The 13,127-nt window shown below is 42.0% G+C and overlaps 1 protein-coding gene across 8 annotated transcripts in view; it reads left to right on the forward strand.

Moving 5' to 3' along the window:
- ATP2B1 (ATPase plasma membrane Ca2+ transporting 1) overlaps window positions 1-13,127 on the forward strand; it is a 475,107-nt gene that overhangs the window by 388,958 nt on the left and 73,022 nt on the right. For all 8 annotated transcript variants that reach the window (XM_085653032.1, XM_085653026.1, XM_085653033.1 and 5 more), the window contains one exon: window positions 572-783. In XM_085653032.1, the coding sequence (XP_085509158.1) occupies window positions 572-783 (212 nt within the window). The remainder of the gene's footprint in view (window positions 1-571; window positions 784-13,127) is intronic.

The raw sequence follows: 13,127 nt of genomic DNA on the forward strand, positions 1-13,127 counted from the left end.
CGTTTGTACACTGGGTGTTCTTAATAGAGTGCACAGTATATTAGATTACTACATATTCTGAGTTTGAGAAGACTGGTGTGTGCTGATATTTATTTTTGCCCCCCTCAACAACCACTACACAGCTTGATGGAGATGTACATGGAGGGGAAGGGGTGCAGTTCCTTCTGAATTGCTGATCGACAGAGGCATTGAATGTGGTCTTTTTAGAGTGTTATGTTGGCATGCTTGAATCTGCTGGCTGAGATCACTGCGTTACTAACAGGTGTTTGTGTGGGCTGGTTTAGTTCTTGAATGGACCTGGGTTCCAGGTTTGTGGTCGTAAGAAGCATTGGTGAATTTGAATGGAGTCTGTTACTGATATGTGCTCCTTTTATTGTCAGTGTACCTCATGATAAAGAGAAATAAAACATGTAGAGCAGCAGCTGAACTACTATAGAAAACAAAGGAAGCCGGTGTTGAACATTTTGTTTACACAGACTTGTGACAGATTTGTACATTATAATGTTAATCTTTATAGGAAAGAGAAATGCAGATGTCCAGGATTAACAAAATGTTGCATTTAAATCTACAGGAGAGAAACTGTTTGATATCGACAGTGGACGGAATGCACCACTTCACGCCCCGCCTTCTCAACATTACACTATAGTATTTAATACGTTCGTGATGATGCAGCTCTTCAACGAAATTAATGCTCGAAAGATCCATGGAGAAAGAAATGTCTTTGAGGGGATCTTCAATAATATCATCTTTTGTACCATTGTGCTAGGCACGTTTATTATACAGGTAAGCAGCTTATTTAAAATAATTATGCGGAAGCATTCCAGTCGTCTTTCATTAATTGCTTGCATTAACTCGAAATGTTTTTCATAGTTAGAGCTCTAGCTTCACGTACATTTTTTCACATCAAGTTAATTACCATCTGCCATATTTATGTGTAGCGTTGGGTAGGGTCTTTGGTCTGCCCTCTATTCATTGATCTTTTCTCGTGTCATCCACGTTTTGCTCCCGCCCACACAGCATAAAGCATGGTCGGACCACCTTATCATTTGGCTTTTTTTAGGGCCAGTGATGGCATGTTGCATATGCACATCTGCTTTAAAGTTGCATATTGTGCTAGGGCTTGTGATCTAGTATGTCATTTATTTTTTCAATAATTTTTTCGTTTTTGTTTTTGTGTACCTCTTGCGAGGGACTTTCAGCACCTCACACAGCTCACCAGACCACTCCTTGTTGCTTTCAATGCAATACATCTTGCACAGGTAGTTCTGTTGCAGCCAACTTTGAATGCTGTTTCCGATTCTTTATTAATTAATAAAATATTACCAACCCAATCAAGGAACTCGCACTTCTTCACAGACCTGATTGTGGCCAAGGACTGGTCAGGCATGGGCAGCAGAGATGCACTTGACAGTGACCAAGCTAAGAGGTGCCGATCAAACAAACTGCATCAGACACAGCATGCTCACCCCTCACAAATTAATGAAGAAACAATCTTCAACCAAATGCAAAGAGACAATTGAGCAGGTCGCTCCATGGCACCCCTTTGCCTCAGATGACACCACAGACTCTTTCTGTTGAGACCCAGTATCACTGGAATCCGAAGCAGCAAATAAAGATGCTTATAGGGACAGTAGGCCACCTCCACATCACCCACATCTCTCCAGATTGATTAATATTAACTTGGAGACCGGCTACTCCATTTAATTTTAGGCATGTGGTTGCTTGTGTTTGTGTGATATGGGCGACTTGCTAGAGACGAGAGGGACCTTGAGAAGCCCAAATGTATGATCTTGCTAATCAGTATTGAAATGGGAGGCATATGTGTAAAATGAGTTGGGATATATGATATGAAATACACTCGGGCCACAAACCCATAACATCCATGAATCGTTCCTTCAAAGACCAGTTATAAAAATACTTGTTTGTGTTAAGCTTGGACAAGTTTACATTAAGCACTTTGGGCGGAGTGGGGGGCAAGAGATTAGTTATTGCTACTATTCCTGTAGTTGTTGATTTTACATTTATTTTTTATTTATTTTTATTTACAGAGGCGCATAAAAATGCATTACATGCACTATTAACATCTCATTGATCATAACATTCGCAGAAATAATTAGTAAAAACTCATCCAATAAGAAGGCACAGATGCAAAAAGCAGAAACCACCGTACAAATATTGCTCACATTTTTAAAACACAAATATACAATTTTTATCTTTAGGAACCAAAAAAGCAATCCCAGAGTTTATCAATATTTTTTAATTGGCCCGCCCTCTCTACAAATACCGTCTTTCTTCCCATTACTCTCTGCATTTTCCTGAGCCAGTCGGCAAAACATGGGACTTCTTTGGACCTCCAGTTTTGTAAGCATCATTAAGTTCATAAACTTTCCACAGACATTGAGATAAATATCACCTTCTGATGCCCCCTCGCTACCAGTGGCACATGGTGATGTCCCAATAGCCCAAGTATAGGATTCTTGGGGATCTCGAGCTGCAATTCAGTTTCCAAAAATCTAAATATACTGTTCTAAAAAATTACACATTTTAGTACAATGCCAAATATTACGAGACCAGTTTCTGTGATCAGCCGCACTGCACCTAAAATATTTATTCATGTGGTCTATCCTTAATTTATTTAGTAAATTGAGGAGTCCGGTAGATTAATCAATTGGGGAAAGAAAACATAATTTTGCAAATACTTGTACCCCTCAATGTTTTAAAATTCAGTTAATTTGTTCTTTGACAGATATCTCTTTTCAGGGTTATCCCTTTCTCCTTTAGCCATTATGCAGAGATTCGGCTATAAATATCTATCTATTTTATCACATGATTGCAGATACTTGTACCAGACTCTTACTTTATTCTTCTGGGGAATACAAATTAAATTTTCTGCCAGCTTCTCTACCAGAATCTTCTTATTTTTTGAAATTGTATACAGAATAGTGATGTTTGGGGTGCTAGTGGAGAAACTAATAATGTGCTCGTTGTCCTGTTACTTCGAATCCAATGAACTTCATTGTACATTCCATTTGTCTTTCCCTGCCATCTCAATTAGATACAACCTCTCTCCTACTCTGTAGTCCAAGTACACTCCCAAGAGCATCTTGGCACTAGAGCATTCTAAATGTGCAAAATAATAGGTTTTCACGGTAGGGAGCGCTAACCCTCCTTTCCACTTTCTGTATAAAATGTCTCGTACTATTCTCAGGCTGCCTTTACTCCATAGAAATTCATCATTGAATCAACCATTAAAAAAAAAAAAAAAAATCAAGACTTTAAGATACAGGGATCGGCTGCAAACAAAAATTAAATAAGGGGAGAGCTGCCTTTTTTAATTTTTTTTTATTTTTTATAAGAGCTACCCTTCCCAAAATCATGAGGGGTAGTAGCATCCACTTAGTTATTAGGTCTTTTTCTTTATTCAGGAGAGGCTTGTTGTTCATGTCATTCAACCCACCTATAACCTTTTGGTCAAGTATGTACACAAGCCCTAAATTCAGGCAGCAATTTCTCCACCAAATAACTATAGAGGATAACCTATGTCTTGGCCTTATTAACTTGGCATCCGCCTAAAGTGTGGAAGGCCATGAAAATCTCAAACACTCTCTCCTGCACCGATCTCTCGGGTTCCAATAATATTACATCGACCGCATGTAATTACATTTTGTACATTTGAAACAAAGGCACCTCAATGCCTTCATCTTGTCTTGTAGCCTGCACTAGGGGCTCCAAAAAATAGACATAAAAAAAAGGCAAGAGGGGAGAGCCGTGCCTGATTCCCTGTGAAACTTTAAATCAACCAGCTTCAAATGCATTCAAAATCCATGGTCTGAGGAGAGATTCAAAATCTCTCCAGAATACATGAAAGTGTTTCCCAGGCCATGAGATCAAATGCTTTTTCAGCATCTAAAAATAAAATTGCTACCGGTACCTGTATTGTGACACCTATATCAAGGGCCTCAACTAAATAATTGGTATTAGTGCAGAGCTGCTGCCCTACAATAAAGCTGTTCTAATCTTCATGAATCAGTCTGAGTGCTAATTAATTCAGACAATATGCAAACCGCTTCATTATAATTTTATAATGGAGTTAAGCAGTGTAATAGGATGATAGGAGCTTGGATCGCGGACATTTTTATCTTTTTTAGGAAAACGCACCACATTGCTCTATTCAGACGGGGTAATGGGGGTTGACCGGCCTTTCAGAAAAAGTTTGCCACTTTCAACCATAAGGGATAACTCTGCAAAAGCCTTATGTTCAGATGGAAACCCATCTGGCCCTCTTACTTTACCCCCAGGCATGCTCTTCACTACTCCCTCCAATTCTTGCAGGAAGAATGGACTATCCATAAAAAACGGTTCTCTTCTAAAACTAGGATTAAGATGTCCGGTACTGTAGAAATATTTAAAGTGCACCCAAAAAATATTCCTAATCTCAACATCAGAGGTAGTAATAGCACCTGTTTTAGGACATTTAATCATTTTATCGCACTATTTATGCAGTGCCCCAGAGCTTGCCATGCCATGAGTCCCTCTGCATACTCTCTTCATAGATCTGCTGGAGATAAGTAGAAATTTGCACATAATTGTGAGCGGAATAATGCTCAAGAAGCAGCGATTTTTGCCTCGTAGAGTCCTTCTATTTTCTTGAGACTCGCCCCTAAGACATTTCTGATATTCATTATCAATTTGATTCTCGAGATGGACTTTCTCTTCTTCTATAGATTTAGACTGGAATATATCTCTGTAGATCAGGGAAGCTCATGAGGCTTTCATGGCATCCCGACCATAGTCACCGAGGCGGTACCGTTACTCTGCTCTAAAAAGTTCTCAACTCTATTTTGCAGGTCCCAGCCCAATTCTCATCTTTAAAAAAAAAACTTTATGAAAAACATGTTTTTGGGATTTAAGCATCAGCTCACCTCCAAATATTACAATCTCTAATGCTGAATATTCTGCAAAACCATTTGGTAGCATATCTAGCCATTTAAACCTAATTGCAGGTAAAGCCAGAAAGAAATCGATACGAGTCGCATTTTTATATATGTCCGAAAAACAAGAAAACTCCCTTTTAAGGGAAAAGACGTTTTCCATGAATCAATTAGCTTAAACATTCTGGAAGAATTCTTAAAAATATTTACTGTTTTATCTTTGTTTATACTTATTTCTAGTTGTCGTATCCAAACCTGGGTTTTGAAGGAGATTAAAATCCCCCTCCCACCACAAGATCATTTCACCTTAAAGCGACCCTATAGCCTAAAAGAGTTTTCTTTGTGGACCGCGATAGTCCTTAACATGAGCATACACACTTACTAGCGTTAGCTGGAGAGAGTCTATTGAACAATCCACTCAACAGCCTGTCATATATGAATTGTAAAACCTGTATGGTCTCCTCGACAGTGGGTATACACTTAAAACCCACCCAAGCTTTAAACATAGCAAACTTATTCAATTTACCAGAAGGAATATGAGTCTCTTGCAAATTATCTTCTCTGCCTATTATTCAGCCTGTTGGCATTGAAAAAAAATACCTTATACCTAGGATGAGTCATTTCATTCTGTATAAAACTGCTTGTACAATTAAAGTGCTAAGGGAAGTGCATCCTTGCAAAACAGCAATACCGGGCAAAATGCAATCTTTTATAAAGTATATTACATATAAACAAAAGCAACCCACCTGAAAGTGCTGTAGATATTCCTATTCACATCTGCTCTACTCAGTTTGATCACTACCTGGTACCATGCCCGCCTACATCTCAAAAATCCTGGGGAAAGCTTGCATTTCCTGCTCCTCCCTATTTTCTGTTGTATTTCCCTCGCCCCACCCCTCTCACTCAATCCAACCCCTCCTTACTGCAGGAGCACCACCACCCCTCCTGCCACAAACATGGTAAGGTGTTGCGTGTTTTTATTCTGGTTTGAGACCAGCACCCCCCTACCATAGCCATCCATATCACCATTCCCAGAACTTTCATCGCTGATCTTGACTAATATTGCAATAGTAAAGCGGTAGTCCAGAATCGAGTAGATCTCTCAAACACTAATACAATTTCACCCCAAAAGTTGCCTAATCAGAAATCCAATAGTCACCCAGCTCAACATAGCTATTGCACTGTAACCATCGAGATCTACAGTGATCAAGCAATTATGCAACTAAATCACAGCATCTTAAATTCCCTGCTTTTTCTCGGTTAAAAAATGTCGTTCTGCAGAAACCTGAGTGAAAAAATGGAACTGACCTTTGAACAAAAACTTAAACTTTGCTGTCTGGACCAGAGAGGCCTGAGCACCTACAGCCTGAAACAGTACAATAATATTTTTGAAATCCTTACGCCTCTTGGCAGTTTCAGAAGTCATATCAAAATACATTTGGAAGGTAAATTCATTCTGTGCTGAATCTTTGATCCTATAATCTACAAAATTTACCAAAATAGTACAGGGGTACTTAGAGTTAGGAGGAATATAGGACGGCGCTCTGTGGGCTATCGTGATAGTCCTAAGATTTCCGGAAGTACATCTGATTTAATCAAAAATTGAACAAGTATGATTGGTCCTTCACTGTCCTCTTTCCTCTCAGGTACTCCAATAATTTGGAGGTTCGATCTCTTGGAGTGATTTTCCAAATGTTCTTTTTTTTATCCCCAAAGAGTTAATATCCTTCTGGAACCACTTCATCCTTGATGATGCTGCCTCCACGTTATCCTCACATCAACTCACTGCTCCAGCTCATCGCATTGCCAGTTGCCCTTCTATTCACTCCAATTGTGGCTTGATCCTATTGGCTAGCCTAACCTGCCAATGCCTTATAGCTTCACCCTCTCCAAGTAGTTCTCTAAGCAAAAACATCACAGGGCTGGGATCGGGGTAAGAGCCAGAGAACTCCACAGCATAATCCCCTCCAAGTGGTTATGGGGTAGTGGACTCTATTGACAACTCCATCTAGTACTAGCTTCCAAGGTCTACTTGTCACGAGATGCTGCAGTTGGTCAGAGTTATTAATCTGGTCTTATTTAAAGCCCGCTCTGAACTCTGCTACACTACTGCCTTGGATACAGATCTGAGTGAGCCATCAAGAACAGACTCCCCCTTGTTATAAACTTTCCCAGGCACCCTATTGAAAAAGGGATTCTTGTCTCTTGTTAAGGTACCTGGGGAAGTATCTCCCCCGGTCAAAGTTGGCGTATCAGCCACAAAATTCTCCACTACCAGTGTGCTATAAGAGTCCTTCGCTTTCAACTGCTTCCTATCACTTCTGTTCAGCTCGCAAGATACCCCTTTCCCCTGCATTGAAGCATCTGTTTCCATTGCTTCTTGCTGCTGTTTCCCACCGCTGTTCCTTACATTAGCTGCCTGACCTTGAGCGAGGCTGACCTGTGCGCTTGAACACCTATCCTAGTCTGTGTCCTTTGCTGACTTATCAGAATAAATTCCTGCATTTTTATGAGGGACCATAATGGATTGAGCAGGCTGCCGGAGAGATGTTGTATCCAATAAAGTGGAAGTGGTGCTGGGATATTTGAGCATAGTGAGACAACTTTTATTTTGCTTGGCCTCTTGGCAGGTTGTGTTGCAAAAAAACAAGACACTGCTTTCAATAAAGTGCCTTGCTGTTGTTTACCACTTTTCGTCTTCCTAGCCTCCCCCACCCCCTCTTTGGTGGCATACTTTCCCCAGAGTACCTTTGTGTTACATAGACCAGTGGCTTTATATAGGAAGTCCAGTTAAATTCCAAAACCCCACAACAAAGGTAAAGCTAGTTTTTACTACGAACCCCCTATGTGTACACTATCTCGTTTTTTGGGGGTAATAGATTCTGACTTTCTAAAGACCAGTTCGCCGTTGCCTCTCAAACTCAGCAATTTAACATCCATTTCAGGTGTGGCCTCCTGCAATTCTTCTGCAGTCTCTCAACAACTCATTGCATGAATACCAAATCCAGCTAGCACTCCGTCATCAACTTCTGCACCTTTCTGCTGGCGATAGCATGTTGCGGAGGAGCATTGAGGCTGAACATTCACAGTGACTTTCTCTTCCGACCTCCCAGCAGTCTGTACATCAAACCCCTCAAACTCCAGGGACTCCAACGGCTCCATTCGAAACAGCAGGACCATAGGTGCCAATGCCATCTGTAGTCAGCTGGTGGGTGGAGGGGTTTCATCAGTCCATAATCTGTGCAACACTTCTCTGGCGGCAGTTGTACAGTTCTTATGGCATCAAACTTAGACACTTTGAATCCACTAAAGCATACTGATGTTTGATGGTTCTATCCACTGATGTGGCCACAAGTAACATTACAGGTGTTAATACGTGAAACAGTACATTAGCACATAATTAATGAGCCAGAAATATAACTGATCTCTCGCAAATGCAAGATTATCACTTGGAACATAAGAGATGGGGAATTTATCAAAAAGATGAAATACACTTATTGAAGATGGTGTATGGATAGTGCATGTTTACAAGAGGCAGAAAGCATTAACATACATGAGGGGTGCAAGGGGCAAATATACTACATAACAGACTTTCCATATGCAAGGGAGTGCATTGATAAGAATCAGACCAAGTTTGCCTAATGCCTTGGGTTACATAGTAAAATTGAAACTGATGGCAGGTGCATCATCATGAAGAGCACACCGGATGGTAAGCCCACGGCAATTGCTAACCTATATGCAGAGACATATTCACAACTGGAGTACTTGGATGCCCTGAAAACGCATAGGTTGCTGCTTGTGCGAACTCTACTGGGGGACGATTCTAATTGTGCTTTATAGGTCACGCTTACCACTGTCTGGCACAAAGGCAGTGAAAAACACCCAAGGGTTTCAAATTGGATGTGCAGCTGAAATTCAACAGTTGCATGGATCACAATAATCTTACTAAATAACAGGTCGACTTGTGACCGGTTATTAGACTGGAAGCCTTTCAGGGTGTTCAGGCTACTTATGGGGTATATCAACAGTTCGAGGCATGTGTGCTGTAGATACTCATGCTTTGCATACTCCTGCCATCTAGTGTTGGGGCCGCATGTTAGCAAGTTGTTTTTCTTCAAAGAAGTCTTTCCAGTCACAAGGTAACGTAACTTCCCCTTTCGGTGATAGTGCGTATGGGCATCGACTCCATTGTTAGATTGTTGTTTTCCATAATCTGGTTTGGAAGTGTGTTGTTGCACTCCGGTTTGAAACCGTCCTTCGGGTTCCCCTCGGTACGCAATCCACTGCCCCCTCAAGGATATTGTTCTTGTACGTGTTTCCCTGTTCTCCAGCTATTTAATCGAGCAGGAAACACTATCTTCGGTCTGAAACATCGTGGACGGCCCTCGGGCCTAGCCACTTCTGTCCACCCTTCTGCTGATGAAACGGAATCTGTTCCAATTCTGTTTCTCGCTGCCACTCCCAAGTACCCGCGCCCCGACCTACATAAACTTTGTAACTTGTGCCTCTCACTTGAGCACAAGGAAGAAGACTGCGACACCTGTAAGTTGTTTTGGTCCAAAAAGAGTCTACGCAGTAGTCGGGCTTAATCGAAGAGAAATGCAACACCAAAGCATTCAACATACTCCGGATATCTCTAGGGAACAATCTGAACATGAAGAGGTTGAAGTTTCGGCAGCAGAAGAGAAAGAAGCTTTCTCTGTTCCAGAATCCGATTCTGAATAGGAGATTTATTTGGAGTCTGAAGATGTGCCTCCGTGACATGGTACAGTGAGTACTAAAGACCCTTTACTTCACAAAACCTCCTCCATCAAGCATCATGGTGCTTCGGCACCACCTCTGCCTTCGGGCCTTGGTCGGCACCTAGACGATGCTTCCGACGGCCTGCCCTCAGGCCCAGCACCGAAACAGTCAAGCCTCCCAGCTCGGGATTGAGTCGTCCAAAGTCGTCGTCTTCGGATCTTAAACCCTCAGTTCCGAAAGACAAGACTGCTTCGAATTCAAAGCCTTCCACTCCGAAAGATAAACATGCTCCCGATCCAAAACCATCCACTCCTAAAAGCAAGACTAGTTCGGCACCGAGACCTTTGAAACAGAAAATTAAAGAAAGCCTCAAAAAATCTCCGGAACCTGTCGTGGAACTTTTCAAAGAAAAATTAGACCCTAAACAAAAGATGTACATCAACCCAGATACTGACCATATTTTAGCTAAGACACCATCTAAACGGAAACTTCCTTTAGAGGACCCTGCTTATAAAATTCCTCTTAAGAAAAAGGACATGGCTACAAGCCCTATTCATCCACCTGCACCATCTTCACCACATTTACCAAGTTCAGATCCTCTACTCCTAACACCTGAAGGGTCTCTATCCCTACGTGATCTAGATGATGAGGAGGAAGATGACCATACTTGCTTGCCTGTAGCTCAATGGAATCACTACACTATTGACCCCAATCTATACCAGATGATAATATAGCTTACCAAGAGCTTATTTCTAGAGCAGCAGATTATCATGGAGTTGCATTACATAAAGAGTCTTTGGAGGAATATTTTTTTATTTGATACTCTAGGGTCTAGACATAGAACAAGTCAGAGCCTTCCTGTGTTAAAGGGCATGATGAGACATGCTGACGAAATATTTGAAGACCCTGTGCGTTCCCCTGTTTTAACCCTAAAGGTATATAAAAAATGTAACCCCTGCCATGTGATCTTGTAAGAGAGCAAACTCATAGACCTATGCCGATGCACCTCCCCAGACAAGGAGTCCAAATTAATCGATGCATCTGGTAAAAACGTGGCAGCTCAAGCCACTAACCGCTGGTCCATTGCTAACATAAGGGGCCTATTAGCTAGGTATTATAGGGGACACTGGGATGAGATGGAACACCTACTTCAATATCTCCCAGATGGACACAAAATGTAAGCACAACAGTTAGTTCACAATGGCAAACTCATTTCTAACTCATCTATAAGATGTGCTTTAGATGCTGCTGATACTGTAGCGAGGGGAATTAATACCAGTATTCTCCTAAGACAACATGCCTGGCTTAGGATTGCAGGGTTTAAACCTGAAGTTCAACAGTGCATTTTAAACAGTCCTTTGACAAACAACACATGTTTGGACCTCAAGTCGATGAGGCTTTAGAGAAAATCATGAAAGATACAAAAGTGGCAAAGTCTTTGTGAGCTCTCCAGTCCCCATGAAACAGAGGCTCCTTTCACCTCTCATTTTACAGAGTAGGGTCCAAAAGCACATCCTCAGTCCCTAATGCTTCCTCTTAGAAATCCAACACACAACCCTCTACCTCTAGAGGTTTTTATAGAGGAGGGTACAGAGGAAACAATGCCACAGGTAGGGGTAGAGGCAGCACAGCGCATATCTCCCCTTCCCCTAACAAACAGTGACTTGCCCTCATTCCCCCTGAATCACTTAATATCTGTTGGGGGGGAGACTTCAACAATTTCTCCCCATTTGGCAGTCCATAACATCAGACAAATGGGTGATCGACATTATCCGATATGGTTTTTGCCTGGAGCTTATCACCAATCCTCCAATTATTCCTCCTCGCACTCACAAACTCTTGTTAGAGCACCTACAGCTACTCAAACAGGAAGTGCAATCTCTATTGACAAAGGGAGCTATAGAACCAGTTCCATTACAGTACCAAGGTTTAGGGGTTTACTCTCTGTACTTTCTAATCCCCAAAAAGGATGGTTCTTTAAGACCAATTTTGGATCTAAGAGTTAAACCGGTAAATACTATCAGAAGGTTTCCATATGGTAACACTTCAAGTACTTGCACTTCTACAGCAAGGCAATTTTATGTCCACGCTAGAATTATGACGCATACTTTCACATTCCAATCCACCCAGCTCATCGCTCATCTCAGTTTCATGTTCGGAGGAAAACACTATCAGTTTAAAGGTTTCCCCATCCGGGGTAACTACTGCACCTAGAGTGTTCACAAAATGCCTAGCAGTAGTAACCGTTCATCTCAGGAGACAACTGATTCCCGTCTTCCCATATCTAGACGATTGGCTCGTCAAAGCAAGGACACACCAAAAGTGCTTGCAACACACTCAGACTGTTAGACCTACCCCACCAATTGGGATTTACGGTCAATACGCAAAAGTCTCATTTTCAGCCTTCACAAAGGCAGCCCTATCTGGGAGCAACTCTCATATAGCTTTAGCCTCTCCCAATACAGCCAGAATACAAAATATTCAGTTTCAGGTCAACCAATCTCTACCAGCCAAGATGTTCATGCAACTGCTAGGAATGATGGCATCATGCATCGCAATAGTGCCTCTTGAAAGACTACTACCTAGTCCCCTACTAAAATGCTTAGCACATCAGTTGAATCAGTCACAGGTTCAATTAACAGATCTAGTGTTGGCTGTCTGCAGTGGTGGAACAAGCAAAACTTATCAAAAGGGCAGCACTTCATAGACCCTGTTCCACAGATCGTGCTAACAGCAGACGCATCTCTCACAGTTAGGGGTGCCCATCTTCACAACCACAAAATTCAGGGGCTCTGGGTCGACAAGCACAAACGTCTTTACAACTATCTAGAACTTCTAGCAGTATTTCTAGCGTTGAAAGCCTTATAGTCTAACCTCACAGCCAAAGTTGTCCTAGTCCGCACAGACAACATGACAGCCATGTACTATGTACAAAAACAGGAGGGGGGCGGGGCACACACTCTACAACTGTCACGCCTCTCTCAGACCATTTGGCGTTGGGCAATCCATCACAAAATTAATCTTCTGGCAGAATACCTCCCCTAAGTGAACAATCAAATTGCTGACCTCAGCAGGAGGAGGTAACCAATACGCAAGTGGGAACTTCATCCCCAAATTCTCCTTCCACTCTTTCAAAAATGGAGACCTGTTTGTCACAGTGGACAACGCAAAATGCCCACACTTCACCTCCAGGTTCCCACGCCCTCTATCCAAAGGCAATGCCCTACAGATGAATTGGTCAATGATATTTGCCTACTCTTTTCCACCTCTCCCTCTCCTTCCATTTCTGGCTTGAAAGCTCAGGCAAACATCACTCACACATTTTAGTAGCTTCCACATGGGCTCGTCATCCGTGGTTCACCACACTACTGCAGCTATCAGTGGTTCCACATCAAAAGTTGCGTCTCAACTCCAGCCTTCCCCCTCGGAACCATGGAGAAGTCAGGCACCCAA

The sequence above is a fragment of the Triturus cristatus genome, chromosome 4_1 (genome assembly GCF_964204655.1).
Source record: "Triturus cristatus chromosome 4_1, aTriCri1.1, whole genome shotgun sequence".
In the NCBI taxonomy this organism is placed as follows: domain Eukaryota; kingdom Metazoa; phylum Chordata; class Amphibia; order Caudata; family Salamandridae; genus Triturus; species Triturus cristatus.